The 16885-nt window shown below is 46.3% G+C and overlaps 1 protein-coding gene across 1 annotated transcript; it reads left to right on the forward strand.

Moving 5' to 3' along the window:
- The first annotated feature begins 1392 nt into the window (after nucleotides 1–1392).
- LOC135387450 (neprilysin-11-like) lies at nucleotides 1393–6481 on the forward strand. The gene is made up of 2 exons (XM_064616644.1): nucleotides 1393–1550; nucleotides 4048–6481. The coding sequence occupies exons 1-2, from the start codon at nucleotides 1440–1442 to the stop codon at nucleotides 6259–6261; spliced, it is 2325 nt and encodes a 774-aa protein (XP_064472714.1). The 5' UTR covers nucleotides 1393–1439; the 3' UTR covers nucleotides 6262–6481.
- The last annotated feature ends 10404 nt before the right edge of the window (nucleotides 6482–16885 follow it).

Raw genomic sequence — 16885 nt, forward strand, 5'->3', positions numbered from 1 at the left:
AACAGTCCCTATGCAAATGTGCCAAGTACGGTGCAAGTTTTATGTTCTTCGTTTATAGCCGACTATCGATAGTACTAGCGATAGTGTAAAAACTATCGATTGTGGACTATCGATAGTTTGAAGATAATTGACCGCCGATAGTACCGTTGTTTTTGTTTTTCTTCACTATGACAGCTCGATTTGGTTTCACTATCGAAGCTTTCGTTCCCGTATTCGTCTTTTGCACTGGCACAGTGACAACGAAAACAGAATTACGTGGGACACAAATTCTTTCCCTTTAGCTGTAATGTATGAATGATGCACGTTAACGTCTCCATGAACGTGAAAGACCGAAATATGGCACTTGTCGCGAAAGCCAGTTGTCGAGAGGTCCTGCTCTCCTCGACGACTGCCATATTTCAATCCCTTTTCCGAGTCAAGCGTTGAGAGCAAAATGATTATGTATACGTCCTCTGCACAGGAATTCTCACAGTAATTCTTATTCACGACAGTTATTTTGTCGCTGAAAAATACTGTTTAGGTTCGGGATAAAATACTGGCGTCACTTTGTGGGCAAGTGAGCTCTTCGGTGGCTTTTGCAGTTGAAAATCCCGTAGTGCGATCCAAGGCGTTCGATGAAATGGGCGGACACCACTTCGGTTGCCGGCTCCAGGTCAGACGACATTCTAAGAAGGGCGTTAGGAGACTGACTTCGTCGCTTGTAGTGTCCGGTCTCACATGATGAAGCCATGTGGACGGACGTGTATTGTTACCAGCATACTATCGATCGAAGAGCAGCGCTCATATTTAGTACTTCATTAACGGCGATGTGATACGTGTCATAACGGACATACGTACGAGAAGATGAAAAAAAGAAAAAGAAAGTGCTTCTACAGTACGCTATGAAAATAGGTCAGCCCTTCGCGCGTTCCCTCAACTTTTTCCCTTTTCCCTCGTGCACGTAGAACTGTCTCATTGGGTCGCTCTCAAATAAGGTATGGTAATAATGGTAATGGCACCGTGATGGTTACACGTAAGGTTTAAGGGATGGTCCCAGCTTAAATGAGCATGGAAGTGACCCCCAAAATATTTTTTTTTTCTCGCTGCGACGTGATAAGTGGGATATCGCGGTTGCTCCCCAGGCTGAAGTTACATCACACGAGGCAGATTACGTCACGTAACGGCCTCCAAGTCCTCGCCAAACTGCTAATGGCTGTTTTTTTTCACGGAGTTTTGGTTAATTTTATTACGCAGTGGAAAATTGCGAAAGCACTGCTCATGGTGACGCCTGATGGACGCCTCGATAAACGAAGGAGGTTTTCAACAAATGGTAATTGTTGGTGAAACCGTGCCTTTCTGGCACACATGATGTTCCCTTGTGCACCCGCAGAAGCAAAGAAGAAAGAGGCGTGCACGAGTATTAAGCCTGAACACTTCTGAGAATCCACCCGGTAGTCACAATGCCAGACAGAGAAGAATATCCTATTTTTCAGCGTAGTGACCAGATTTTGCCAGAAACCATGGGATTCCGTTCGACGCAGGCGGCTATATTTAAAGGATCAAGGCGAAAGGTACGCAGTACATTATGCGCCTTCCTTAACTGGTCGAGCTCAGGTCGAACGTTGTGACTGACATCCTATCCGTTGTCGTGCTGTGATGGGACCTGGGTCACTCCATCCGAAAGATGATCCAATGGTCTCACTATAGACACATTGCAATTCGGTTTCCAATAATTATTGTGGATACCATTGATACGTGATTATCCTGGATATCGTGTATATATATTTCATGTAGTTCATGTTACGTCTTGTTTCATTACGAATTATATTATCTCGAGCAATACGAAAACGTTACGCGAAGGTAGTGGTCAAGCGTACTTACTTCCCCTTCATAGTTTAGAGTTTTGTATAGACAATTTTTGGTAATGAAATTAAATTATTTTTTAAAATGAAATCCGCTCAGCCGCTTGCACAGCGGAACCGGTTTGAAAGTGTCAATAAATGTAAGGGAGTACTCTTTGATGAGCTCGAGAACGGCTGTCTGTTCCTTTTCTTTTTTAGTTCAACGTGCTCCACCGAATCGGGCGGCTGCCCCGAACAGAGCGCGTCGGCAGAATTCGCGACCAGTCTGCCCCCTCTCATGCTGCGTAACACTACTCTGGGCTGTGGAAAATTAGGTCGGCGATATCTTCTACCTCAGTTCACTTCACCGTTATACGGTGCTATCAGTCTTTGGCGGGCTACACTTTGTTAACTTGGGCTTAGTCTAAGGTCCGTGGGCCGTGGCGTGTTTTTTCTCTTATCAGAATCGTGCTTGACCTGCGCGCTCGGTGCCGTATGTTGGTGTTTTCTTCTCCGGACATGTGCTGCGCCTTGTTAGGTAGATATAGTGTGGCTGTCAAAATCGAAGTGCCTGTATCAATAAAGGGAGGGTAAAGCCCGCGACAACGAAATAAGAGGAACAGCTCATGAGAAAAAAAAACTATGTGCACATGGCGTGCCCACGAGAGGCGAGGGAGTGAGAACTCAGGAAGAACAGAAAAAGAATCATTCCCTTTACTTTTCCACATTAGGCAAACTCTAATCAGTGAATTTAACGATTAATCACCACCGATTAATTGGTGAAAATTATTACCGAGTGCACATCACTAATTAATATTGAAGCGTTATGAGTCATTGTTTAACCATAAACCATAATCCATAAATCCTCCCGAACACTCTCAGGAATACGGAACATGTGTATTGTTGTACATTTTCACGCGTGTTAAATGCATCACTTCGGCCCGTGATTCGCCAAAAGCTTTTGCAGCGAAATACGAACACGCGTTATGGATTAACGACAAGTTGAAGATCGTGGCCCACACACTATTTTTTTTTTTTTACACCTATGTTAGTGTAAGAGGGATCCATTTTGCAATACACACCCAGATCACACTCGTATTACAGCCCTTCGAGGCTGATCCTCTCATAGATGGGTGTGAATTGGGTGCACATCTACATTGGTGTGTTTAGTAACTGTATTTGGGTGTAATAAGGGTGTAATGGTTTAAGGGTGTTTTGCCTTATTGTAAAATGTTTAACGTTGTCGTGGGATATGAATGGCGTGTACAGTCAGTCCCTCATACCAAAACCAGAAACACAAACGCTATCTTGATGATGAGCTGATACTCCAAGGAATTCCTCACTTTTTTCAGTGAGTGAGTTTTTTCCTCAGTGCTTTTTTTTCTTTCTTCTTTTTTTGTGTAGATACATAATCAAATTATACTTAGACACATCACCCTTCGTTTTGACTGGAATGCGAACAGGGCTATCGAATTTGTAGACGCTCGCAAGACAGGCAACGCATATAGTAAGTGTTTTCTCTTAGAAAGGAAATGCCTTTCTAAGTGGTTCGTCATACCGTTTATGTGATGTTTCAAGCTTATCTCTAAATTTAAGGTGGTATATCCTTTTCCGTATATCAGACCGTATATTGGTCCAATATGGCGCCAGTTCAGAATTGCTATATTGGGAGAACACAATACATTGCATGTTCATGTTATGCATTTACATTGGCTGATACGCATGATACGCTCACTATGGAAACAAACCTGCACACGTTACGCCATTGCTTAAGGTTGTTGATATACACCAAAATTTGATTCGCTTAGGGTATCGTCCAATTACCAGTGCAGACAAACAAGCCGAAGACCCACTAAGTAGGTGTTACACCCTTTGAGAGGTTATGTAGGTGTCTCGTAACTCACACCCTTGTCTCGTAACTCACACAACTTACGCCTTGTAGTGTAACCGTTGAGATGTGTCCGCCGCATGAAGATAGCGACGAATTCTGGTAAAGTCTGTGAGAAATATTTTGCAGATATTTTAACGTGAAAAGTAAACAGGCTCATGCTAGCACACAGACCCCCCAACGCCTGAGAACGCGGGCAGCGTTCGTCGAAAAGCGAATATTTCAATCGTGGCAAGTTAACTGTCTGTTGCCGTGTAGAAATCGATCGAAACGTAGTGTGTTTTAATGGATGCCCAGTGTGGTACATGAAGCAATATAATTTCACTTGCACACTTTCAGCTGTTTCGGTCTCTTCCCGAAGCCGACAGAGAGGCCGGGCTCACCGTTTCAATATTGCTTGCACTGGGCATCTTGACTGCTGGGATTTCAATATTGCAGTTGGTCTCCAGAGAGAGCACGCGGCCTCAGAATATCAAGCAAGGCACCAACAGCTACGCACATCAACCCGGGAAGTATGCCAGAGACGGCAAAAGTGCCACTGGTACAGTTCATATTGATGGCGGCGGAGCAGATCAGGCTCATCGAAACAGTCAGGCAACCATTGGAGACAGAATCCAAGAGGCCTCCAGGAGCATCGTCAACACCATCCAGCCCCATAACCAAAGCCTCAATGCCGGGAATCTGGCCACTGAAGAAACAACGGTGGAAGACTACAAGCAACCAGAACCCGCGAAGGACACTTGCAAAACGGATGGCTGCGTAGCTTTTGGAAAGTTTATGCGTAATTTCATCAACAGCAGCATCGATCCATGCGACGACTTTCATGCTTTCGTATCTGGGAGAGCTACGCTGGACTATAACTACGTAGAAGCCGCTGCAAATGAAGCTGCAGCCATTGTGTCCAGGACTCTTATGCGACGGAAAATTGGTTCACAACTCTCACCACTGGACAAGGCGGCGACACTCTTTCAGGAATGTTTGAGGGAAAAGACATTAGAGGACATCGTAACAGCTTACAAGTTTGCGAATGAGAACGGCCTACACTTTGATTACACATCGGCTGCCGCTCTAAGTGACGACCCAGTGGCAGCTATGATACGTCTAGCGGCCTGGATGGGCAACGGAATTCTGTTCAGCATGGACGTCTTTGCCGGTAATGCATGGGACTCGAATGACATCATCAAGGCCCCCATTGTTATAAGGCCCAACGAAGAGTTTGTTGACTGGATTACGGACCCGTCCGCACGACATGACAGGTTGGCCATACGGAATCTTGTCGAAGCCTTCGACCGTGACCGGGGCAATATCGCCGACATCGAATCAATACTGCTTAACTCTACTGACGTCATCTACACAACATGGAGTTCGGCTCGGGTTATGGAATCGGGTGAATGGCACGGGAAGATGAAAGATTTGTCCACTATATCGCGCCATATCAATTCGCAGGCTGTTCTGTCGCAGATCAACAAGAAAGAACGGATATATTCCTTTACAAACCAGGACAGCTTGCTAGTTACAAACGAAAGATTGCTCGAGTTTATCGACACCGTTGTTTCATGCAACGACAAAACGTGGCTTACCATTTATTTAACATACGAACTTCTCAGGCAAATTGACCCCTATGTAAGGCAGTTCAACATGAACATATTCATGGAAAAGTCTTCAACCCGTTGCCTCGCCCTGCTGCAGCCTTACATGAGTGTTGTTGCCCACACTGACCTACTGCGGCAGCATTTGAGCAGGGCTGACTACCAGCGCGTTGCCAGTATCTACGATGAAGTTAAGAAAGCTGCAGAGTCATTCAGCGATCAACGAGTGACGTCCTCAGTCTTAAACACCATGTCTATTCAAATAGGGTACCCCGAAGACTTTCGAAACGAGGCCAATCTCGAAAAGGTTTACGCCCACTTCCCAAATATGACCGGCGTTTTCTTCCAAGACTTCCTTGGTTGGAAAGCAGCACAGTACGGGTTCCGCATGCAACCTCACAGTGACCTTTTAGACCGATTTACCACCTTCGAACCGACATCTGATTACGATGCAGCTCGTCACGCAATCCTGCTCTATGACACCATACTTCTTCCGCAGACTTTCTACGGCGACGGTTCGGATGCAGCCACGTACGGCGCCGTTGGATCGGCTATAGCACTCCAGATTGGAAGGGCGCTTGACTCCGAAGGTGCTTGGGCTGATGAAGCGTTGAAGCAGTGGCGGGCCAATAGGATTTCGTGTCTTCGAAAGATGTTAAACTCTGACGCGGTAGAAGAGCACTTTGCGTCTTTCCTCTTTATGCGTTCCCTTCGAAGTAGTTTCATGAATAGCCCTCATAGCAGCAAGCGACGAGTTGTTGGCCTCGAAGAATATTCTGCCGAGCAAGTCTTCTTTATGGCCTCCTGTATCATACACTTCGGCAGTGGCGTACGTACCCCAGGCAATTGGACAAATGCGGAACGGTGCAATAATCCGCTGAAGAATTCGCCGGCCTTTGCTCACGCATTCGGTTGTAGCAAGGGTTCCAAAATGAATTCCGGAAGGCAGTGCCTGCTCTGGTAATCTACGACAACGCGCTTCTTGATGGCGCTTCTGGATGGCGCCAAAGCAAGGTAGCTTTCATTGCTATAAAAGGGCGATCTGCTGTGCAGTGATGCGTATTCGCCGTTGTCGCTTTCAAAAAAGCAAGAAACGCAATGTTTTATTCCTTTTTATGTAACGTAGCACTGTGTGTCAAATAAACCACGATACTGTCTAAAAATAAAGCACCGTGTCTGAGAGACATGTAAAAGCAAATCGGCAAACTAAGCGCGACTTTAGTTTTATACCTCCCTTTCCCTGGTCCTAGCAATGTTTGTGATACACAAACACACCTTGACTTGGCGCCGACCAGCTCACCTGAATGTCCTGTTGCAATAAAAAGGAAGAAAGAGAAAAACGAGTAGCAGGGTGAGCTTACATACTGGAAAGAGCCGGTGCCACAGCGCCGATATATCTGCGCTTTGTCGAGTGGTCCACGACCCCTTCTGAGAGACATTCCCCTTTGCGGAGGTTAGAGCGTTTTCTCCACCCTTCGAATTGCTATTTAGTTAATGAAATATATCTCAGTTTCCATCGGCAGGTATGGACGATCATTCAGCAAACTAAAGCTAAAACTTTCGTGTTGGAGCGTCTGCGGAGCTGTATGGCATCTTGTTCTTCCTAAAGTCTGCTTTGGCCTACTGTCCTCGTTCTTGGGTGATATATACAGTGCTCAAAATTAGCCCTACAATGTGTAGGATGCATGCGCGCCCGCGTCTCTTTTAGTAGTTGGTGTTCGCACGGTGTTCCAGACACTGGGAGAAGAGGGGCACCCTGTTGTCCTTACAGCGGGTCCATGGCCACATTTGCAGTCAAAGCAACGAGGGGGCAGGTTTGACGGCTGCTCCGGCCCATCGTGACCGCAGAGCCGTGCTCATCATCCTCTCCAACGGTGATAGCGCTCCCTCTTATCTGCGCTGGTGCCACCCTTTGCGCGCCAGCAATGGCGGCATGACATCACTCATGCACTCCTCTGTTTAGTGGACACGTCATTAGCTATTTAGACGGGAGGAGCAACACAGTGAAGGTTGGCAGCGCTTTCTCTGACAATTATGTGGTGGTCTCAGGCGTGCCCCAAGGCTCAATTCTGGGGCCATTGTTGTTTATCAGTTTTATTAACGATATTGATGGCGTCATCAAATGTGGTAATCTTCGCTGACGATTTGAAATTATTCCTTGCTATTTCTACCATGTCTGATTGTTTAACTCTCCAATCTGATGTCTATGCAATTGCTGAGTGGTGCATTTTGAATGGCCTAGTATTGAACTCCAACAAAACTAATATGATGACACTTACCAATAAGGTGAGTCCTTCGTGTGAAAGATCTTGGTGTCTGTGTTGATCGACGCCTCGTATTTAATAATCACGTGGACTATGTTGTGAACTATATACGCTTATCGAGTTCTTGGCCTGATCTGTAGGATCATTAAGGACTCGAACGACCCTATTTGTTTACATGTGCTTTTTAGAACTATATTACTGCCAGTGATTGAGTTTGGATCAGTCGCATGGAACTGTATTGGTAGGACTAATGTCGCGCGTTTAGATGCCGTTGTTAGGCGATATGTGAAGATTGCTTCATGGAAATTTCCTTCTGAAAGTTTATTCTCTCTGTCTCCATAGTTTTTGACTGATCGCAGAATTAGCCGCGATTACACATTTTTTGTATAAATGTGTTCATAACATTTTAGATACATCTGTAATCAGCTTGCTGAATTTTCACGCCCCGACTCGCATCGTCCGAAATATGTCCCTGTTTTATGTGTATGACACTGCAGCTCGTCAGTCGCCCACGCGACGTATCCAGACGTCTTTTAATTGTGTGTCAGGTCATGTTGACCTATTTCACTCATCTTATAGTCGTTTTAGATAGGAGGTCCTCTGTTACCTCAAGCTGTGACTTGCTGTAGGTGTGACTAGGTGCATTGCTGCATAGGCGCTACTGTTTGCAGGCACCTTATTCAATAAAGTATTATTATTATTATTATTATCATCATCATTATTCAATGTGTTAGGTGGCTTCCTTCGCAGCGCCGCGTGCGTCGTTTACGACTGAACGTCGCCTTCACCCCTGTGTTCAGAGCTAGGCTGGGTTACAGTAACACGATGCTGTGCTAAAGTTGCCATACCCGGTGGCGACGGTTCCCCATATCATCGAAGACTGCGACCGGTACACATGTGAACGACGGGTGCTTAGACGCAAACTTGAACTCCTGGACCATAGACCCTTCAGCTTGTCGGACATCATTGGCTCATATATTGGAGCACCCTCACGTATGAGTGCCGTGCTCTTCGCTCCCTCTTTGCTGTAGTTCAAGCCACCGGCCTCCTCGAAGTGCTCTAAAGAGAACGAGCGTTGAAATGCGGATAGTTGGTAACAGTACATAATGATAAAAGGAATAGCAGCCAGGGACAAGGACAACGAAGCGCAGCAGTTCGTTTCTGCGCTTCCTTGCCTTTGTCCCTATCGGCTATTCATTTTATGATTATTCTCTAAAGACAACTTGTCATCTCTTCGCGCTCACCGTTAATTTATCCTCTCATATTAATCTCTTTGAGACGGGTTAGGGTCCTGCGTCTACAGCGGGGAAGCATCCCATGTCCATCATCACTTTCCCTTCATCTATTTATTGTTGTTGTTGGGTTACGAAGTAGGACAACAACTCCGAACAAAAGGACTGATCTGGCATGCAGGAGCGCTCGCTTTCCTGTTTTACATACAGGCAAGCGCAATTATAATGCGTAAATGTTAGGGTACCACGTCCCACGAACTTGTAGGCGTGTATGGGAAGAGCCATCCTAGACGTCTGCTATGTCTTACATGTGGTATATCGTGTGTCGCGGGCTACGGCGATTGATGGACTGTTCAACACCAACATCAACAGTGATCGCATACTCTACCATGGCAAATCCAATCCAGATGCAGTTATTCTGGATGAATTTAACAACCTCAACAGACATCAACTAGTCTAGGCTTATGGCACGTTCCATTGGCAGAACTGGGTCCAAGTCCATCAGGGAATGCGTTGAACGTTGAATATTCATTGGCGGGGCAGAGGCGAAAAATTTTGCCCCGAGGAGCCACAGTTTTTGACACAACGATATCTTTGGGGCAAAGCTAGCGGAACTCGGCAGAGAAGAGGAGGAGGCACGCGCGCGACAGGTGAGGCCGTGACGTTGGAGCGTTCCTTTTTCTTTTTACTCGTGTGTCCCGCAGGTTGACGTGCGTCTCTTGAACAGTGGAAACAACGCGCGTCCCGCTGTGTATAATTCAATTGCGCGATTCCGAAGCAGTTTGCTGAACCCCACGTGGCCAACGCAAACCCGAGAAAGCACGCGCATCGCACATTGAATGCAGGCATTCCAAATTTCACATTGAATGCATTGGCAAACCAAACCCGTGCGATGCCGCCGGGAGCATGCACCGAAACCCCAACCAGCGCTGGAGGGAAAAACTGCTCTCCCAATGAAATTCGCCATTACTTATTACTTTGCAACCAAACAACATGGTATACCGCGCCAAACAGTGCACGAGGAACAGGAACGACGATACGTTGTTTGCTACATAAGCTACCTGCAGTTTACTACATCATAAGTTTACTACATACAGCTGCCACGTGGTTTAGTACATATCAACTAGCCCAATTTGCTCTTCTCGTTCAACTTGTTACTTAGAATGCGAACGACAGCTAGAACGTGACTGGTTGCACGTAAACGTTCTTACATTACTTTGCTGGCAAGCAAAGGTCCATGGCAATTTTGAATGTGGTGAGTAATGACGCACATAAGGAGGATTTCAGGTCAGACTTCTGTACTTACCAAAGCTTAACTGATTGCTCTGTGCGACACGTGGAACGATGGCCATCCTGGGTGTATCAGATGATATCATAGCGCCACTTTCACAAAGACCAACGGGGACTCACGTCTGAGGTAGGTGCCTATAAGACCGATGGCGTTGCAGTTATGTGCACGGAGAGTGCTATGTTGATATACGACGGTACTATCGATGACGCACATCTATGCATACAACTATGCACACATCTAGCGTACTATGAAATGGTATATATGTTAAAACATGTAGGAGGCAGTGTGAAGCGATTGAGTGCGTGTGTTGTTGTTGAATGAGGTGCCATGTCAAGTCGTAGGTCAACCCTGTGCCAGTATAGCATAATGGTTACTGCACTGGACCAGCAATCGAGAGATGCGTGGTTCGATTCGTGCGCTCTCTACGTTTTCAGCGAGTGACATATTTCAAGTTCTATGATACTTGATGCCCCAGTATAAGAATCTTGGTCGAAACGAGCGTGCTTCCCATTTTTATTCCAGCCACGCTCATAACACGACACAGGGGTACGTGATTCGTTGGCTGAGATCCCGTTTAATCACATACGACAGGCATTAAGTACAACCTTCCCATGAGGAAACAGGTGACGGCGCAGCTTCTTACACCATGTCTGCCAACACTGTCTTATGAATATTTGACGGCCATTGATTAACTGCATACTCGTAGAAAATGGCGAAGCCAACGCGGTGTAACACGCGCATTATTCGCTCCAAGAGCAATTTTCCCGGCTGAATAAATTTAATCTTTTCAGGAAGGCGTCTATGCAAGAACACAGAAAGCGAACGCCTCTCTAACATTTTGTCATTATTGGTTCCCTTTGTAGTTCTTTAATCTTCTGCTGTTACTTTCCTGTTTTGCCGCACAAAAAAGCCAGCAATCGCGCTGGAAGTTGATGCCTCGCGCACGTTCGCATTACAGTGTGGACGAAGCACCGTTTTATCGTGAGTGGTATTTTTTCTTCCAATTTTTTGCCCTTCTATGGTTGTTTAAAACTAAAGTTGTGACCTACGTTGACCTAGTTGTTGAGGCACTATACCGATAAAATTCCCGCTCTCGTGTTTATTTTCGATACTATGGAAGGGGAAGTGCAGATCAATAAACCTTTGGAGATCGCTTTTTTTTCCTAGAAAACCTCACGGATAAGTAGGCATGTCATATGCCGAGACGTCCACGGTGTTTTTATCGCTTTTCGTGCACAAAAACTACGAAAGTAATCACTTCGGTTCAGCTAATTCCTAACACTGTGCAGTAAACCCTCGCAAATCGGACAACTCCCTACCTGTGAGGGCTCCCTATGTTAGACAAGGTGTCATTGCTTAGGGTCCTGAAAATACATGGGGAGAGAATTCCTTACGTCGTGCATCCCCAGCCCCTCCCCTTTCTCGTAAGTGGGACAGGGTTTTACATGCTAAGTCGGACATGACGTATGTCCTTCATTTTCAGCGATCTTAGTCTTTCTTTGGTCTGAAAAGGCGCAGGAATAAGGGTCAATTTATTGTGCCCTTCACTTTATCTCACCCTGAGATAATCTGCTAGGAATAGTGTACAGTGTCGATAGCATAACTCAGTCTAAATGTTACGAGTGATGCAGTTGCTCGAGGACCGGCCCCTTAATCGCAGCATGCGCTGCGACATCGAGTAGGGTCTTCCCTTGTGGCGAAACGACGAACTAACCCGGGTATAGAGACCGTCAAGAGCTTCCTCGCGTCAGCTGTGTCAGTAGTCAGTACATCGCATTGTGTGTGACTAGCTCCCGTGGTCCGTGGCATAGTGGTTTGGGTGGCCGCTTTCCACGCCGAGACAGGGATGCGACGCGTATTCGAATCCCCGCTCCGGCTGTGCTGTCTGGGGTTTTCCCTGGGTTTTCCGACTGACTTTCCAGACGAATGTCGGCACAGTTCCCCTTAAAGTCGGCACAGGACGCATACTAAACCCCCTGTTCCCCCACTCCTTCCTGCTGTCCTCTCTCCATCTGTCCACGTCTGTACGCAGCTCATAACCACAGTTGGTTCACTGCGCTAACACGGAATTTTAAAAAAAAATGTGTATGCGCCGCCATGTTGCCGCGATGGAAACCGAGGAGGACGGTTTATTCGACGCTAATCAGCAGGAGCAGCCTCGTCATCGTCTGTTTGTTCTGTCTCCGTTTGTTTGTTCGTTCGTTTGTTCCTTGTGCGATAATGCATTGACCAAACCAGTTTACCAAACCGACAACACACTCTTAGAAATGAACTTCACCGCATAGCACGCTCCTAGCCAATAATCATCTCGAATGATATCGTTATCTGCCCTGATTTGCTGAAAACGGGAGGCGTACGCCATTTTTGTGACAATTATGAACCGCATAAGTGTCACAAAAAAGGCGTACGCCTACCGTTTTGAACAAATCAGGGCGCATGACGATATCATTCGTGACAGTGGTTGGCTAGGAGCGTGCTATGCGGTCAAGTCCATTTTTAAGAGTGCGGGCGTGATGGCTGGTCGCCTCAAACATGGTATGCGAAAGCTGCATTCTTTTGATATTGTTAAGTTTGTTTTGTTAATCTGGTTTGAGTCCTTCCCTGCGTGTCTCTTGCCTTCCTCTCTCTTCTCGTCATACTCAAGGGAACGTTACCTACAAGTTCACTCCAGCACCACGCTTACCTCTTACTTCTTTCCTGAACTGCGACGAACAGGTCAATAATTACAAATTACCAGTTCATTGATTAAGAATAATTACAGTTTGGTAATTACAGTCGAAAAGCAGAACTTCACCGCACAGCACGCCGTGCGCCAACCATTGCCAGGAATGATAAATGAAAGAGAGCAAAAAAAAAAAAAAAAAAAAGGAGAGAGAAACAGAGAAAAAATCGTGAAAAAGACTCATTCATCTGTGAATCATCGTTTCGACATGTGACACGTTGCAAGAGGTAATAACCTTTTTTTTTTTTTGTAGTGCACACCGTCATAACACACATGTGCAGTCCAGCTTGGGTATTTTGGTTGACAACACATATCCTGCTAGAAGGTGTACAGTTGGGGCAAGCTTTGCTGTTAACATTGTTGATCACATTTGTAGCTTAAAGGAGCATTAAAGTGGTATCTAACATGGCCAAAAACTGCTGTCATCTTGTAAAGCAGTATGTGAAAAGCATTCCCACAAAATATTTCTGTCCAAAGTTGTTTCACCACGGTGCAATTAATTTGGAAAATCGCTGCCGCGGTGACAGGCCGGAGCGCTCCAACTGCAGACCACACCCACTCTACTGTGACGTTGGTGGTAGAGAGCCCCTCATTCGTTCGCAGGAAAAACCGTCTGCTACGAACATTGCGAGCTGTTTCTTGTGGACTTCTATTCTTTATATGATTTATATCACGTTTTCTAGAAAAAAACAAAGCATATATGCAGCCTGAGAAAATAAGATTACAATCTCAAGAGTAATATATCCGTGGCTTCTGTGCAATCTCAAAATTCACAGTAGCAGAAAGCAAGGGTTGGCGGCGGTATTGTTGCGCCACCTGTTAGCCACTGAACCAACTGCGCGGTGAAAACTGTCGGACAGGCTGCATACCGTCGAGAAGCACGGGATTTTCGCTGTACAAGCGCAGTTAATTTCGGGCTGCACCACTGGTTCTTCCCGTGGTATCTGCGGTCCCAAAAAAATCGTGGTTGTGTCGTGGACAGCCTTGAAACCCTCCATTTCGGACATCACGTAGCCGGAGAACGCATGGCGTCTCCGAAGCGGTAGCAGACGCTCCGGCCTGCGCGATGTTGCTCACCTCGATCATGTGATCCCAGGTCCAATGAGGAGCGTCCTCACCACTTGCGTCACATGTGACGCGTGTGGTGGGGCTCATCACGTGCCTATCGTGAAGGCGAAGGAGGGTGTTTCGCGCACGGGAGGTTCGGGGAGCTACTTCAGGCGTCCCAATTTCGCTACGGTTGTACAAATTGTGGGAAAACTGTTTTCGGCCGCCTAACATTCCATACTGACCAAAACCAGAAACAAAGTTGTGGGCCTCTAGACTGCTCCTTTAAATGTGTATGTGCTTTGTGCACATTTTTTTAGCAATGTTAGCCTTAACAAGTATAATTATAATCTATGCTTCTCCTTGCTCAGGCCTCAGGAAAAAGATACATGCAGCAGCACTGGTGAAGCAACATCCAGTCCTACAAAAATGGTGGCACAGCACTGTAAACCACCTCTACTGGTGCACATGGACAAGCAATGATAATGGGGAACTGGTCCTGATAAAGTGGCTCACGATACTGTCATGGGGGTGAATATGTTTATTATAAAAAAGGAGGGAAAGGTGACACTATCATGGATATTTGGATCATGGTGTCGCTTCACACATTCATGAGGATCAAGGTTTTCATGCAAGATGTGCACATCGAGACACTGCAGAGCAGGTTTCGCTCCATGAAGGTGATTTACAATATTTCAAGCTAGCAGAGATTACTAAGCAATTGTCCTGCGTTCCTCACTTACAGGGACTGAAACATTTGAACAACTGGAGGGGATATTGGATGTACCTCCTCTTCTGAAAGACATCCCGTCATTGTGTGCACTACAAGTTTCCTTGCCTCAATGCTGTTTCTCGGTCACGTATCTAAGATATCAGAGAACCACTTCTACCTTATATGTGTGCCACACATTTATCTACACATAAGGGATGCGTGCGGGAAAACTACTGAAACATAAAATTGCATTGTTCAGTTACTGCACAGGCCGGTTCTGTCTGTTTTAGGCAGTCTAATAATGCTATTTTTCATGTCAGGCTATGTCCAGGAGCTTGCTGGCGCTGTGCTCAGTTCCTGTGTGCGGTGGCTGTTCATGAGACCCTGAGCAGAAGGAAGAGGCTGCACGAGCTCACCGCAAGAGATACAGTAAATGTGTCTCTAAAACACTGACAACTCTGCAAAGCATTAACGCAAGTGGATGTATCGTGAGCTAGAACGTTTTACGTAGATGACCCGTTCTACGGAGAACATCAACCTAGCCAGGATTATTATTTCATCGATTCACCGGACTCTCATCTGGAAGACCATTCACCAGACTTTCCAAATAGCAACTGTCGGACGCGTGTCTGGCTTATATTTGATGCGCCCTTAAGAAAAAAATATTTGTCAGTGCTGTAGGAATTCTACAGAAATAAGTCAAAAGGGTCAATAGACATGATATTAGAATTCTGTTGATTTTATACGGAAAATCGTTTGGAATTGCTTTCGACAACTAATGGTTATATAAGACAGACTTCCTTTTGACATTTGTCCAAAAGATTTCAAAACAGATTTCTACTCTGGACTTCCTTTAGACTTCCTTTTGAGAGTGAACATGCTTTGCGTTGAACGTCTATTGAAAGTCATTGACTTTTATTTGATTACTTCCTCCCCCCCCCTGATAATACTACATTGTCTCAGGTTGCCTTGGCCACGAATTTTGTTCAATTTGCTGTGAAGTATTAAGGAACAGGAACGCAAAATCAAATGTGAACAGGTGTACTGTTGGGGACACGGTTGTCTAAAATCTGCAGCCCGTGGCCGATAGCAGTCCCCTATCGGCGACGTCGCGCACGAAGGAACTATACCATTACAGTTTTCGGGGTAAGGCCACGCAGCGCGACCTGTCGGGAGAGAGTACAATCGCATTCTCAACGTCGTCTACTAGGGAGAGAAGCTCAGCGCGGCCTCCCCTCGGGGATGGTATTGGTATGGTTTTTTCGTTCGCAACATCGCCGATAGGGGATCGCTCCGCCACGGGCTGGAGATTTTAGACAACCCTGTCCCCAGCAATACTTTATTGAGTCACTTCCCTTTTGAAAGCATTGACGCGAGGCTTTCCTTGGTCTCCCGCAGGCTGGTGCTTGTCTACTTTCACCGTGTTCCTAGAGGGAAAGCACAAATTTCAGCATTTGATTGAAAACATAGAACAGCATCTCCTGAATATTTTCAAATGCGTGGCATCTGCATTTAATAGGAGTAATATCACACATACTCAACGCCCACCCCCATATCTGGAAAAAGGTGGCCATTACCGTGTCGCATACTTGACATTTACACGTACTTCCATAGATTAATTATACACCGTTTATGCTACTCCGTCACCGTGATAAATAGTGGAATAAACAAGTCCCCCAACTGTATTATGCGTCATCTCTCAAAATACGGCCGGTGTTAACCATTAAGTGTGCAATTGAAATCCTCTGTAGGCACTCGAAAAAAAAAAGTTGAGCTAAGCGCGAACTCGGAACCACTTGCACTCTCACTACATGCAGCTCACTACTACCACGGTCCTTCTATACTCCTGGTCATCTAACTCCGCCGTAACGCTATGGGAGAGGTTGTTATAGGGCGAGGAGCGACCACCAGGGCGGCGCTCTCGGTACTAGGGGTGCGGCTCCAACCGGCTAATAGCTGTTGCGGCCGGTCTTTCTCGCGCGGCGTTCGTCAACGCATCATGCCCAAGTGGAGTGAGCCAGAAATCCCACATTGGACCCCTCCGATCTAACCCTGGGAACGAGGCTTAGACGGAAGTGAGCACAGTCTCGAACAACTGCGGGGGGGGGGGGGAACCCCCCCCCGCGCGTGTAAAATGTACTGACCTAACCTAACCTAACCTCACTACAGAATTTGCACATTACAGCGCAATTTATTACTAGCGACGCGCGACTTCCGGTTAGCCTTGTTCCCAGGAGGGGGGTCCGATATGGGAATTTTGCAATTTCGTGCCCAAGTGCTGCTGTGTGCCGTTCTGCAATTCCGGGTACCGGTCATGCAA

Source organism: Ornithodoros turicata, chromosome 3, assembly GCF_037126465.1.
Source record: "Ornithodoros turicata isolate Travis chromosome 3, ASM3712646v1, whole genome shotgun sequence".
NCBI lineage: Eukaryota > Metazoa > Arthropoda > Arachnida > Ixodida > Argasidae > Ornithodoros > Ornithodoros turicata.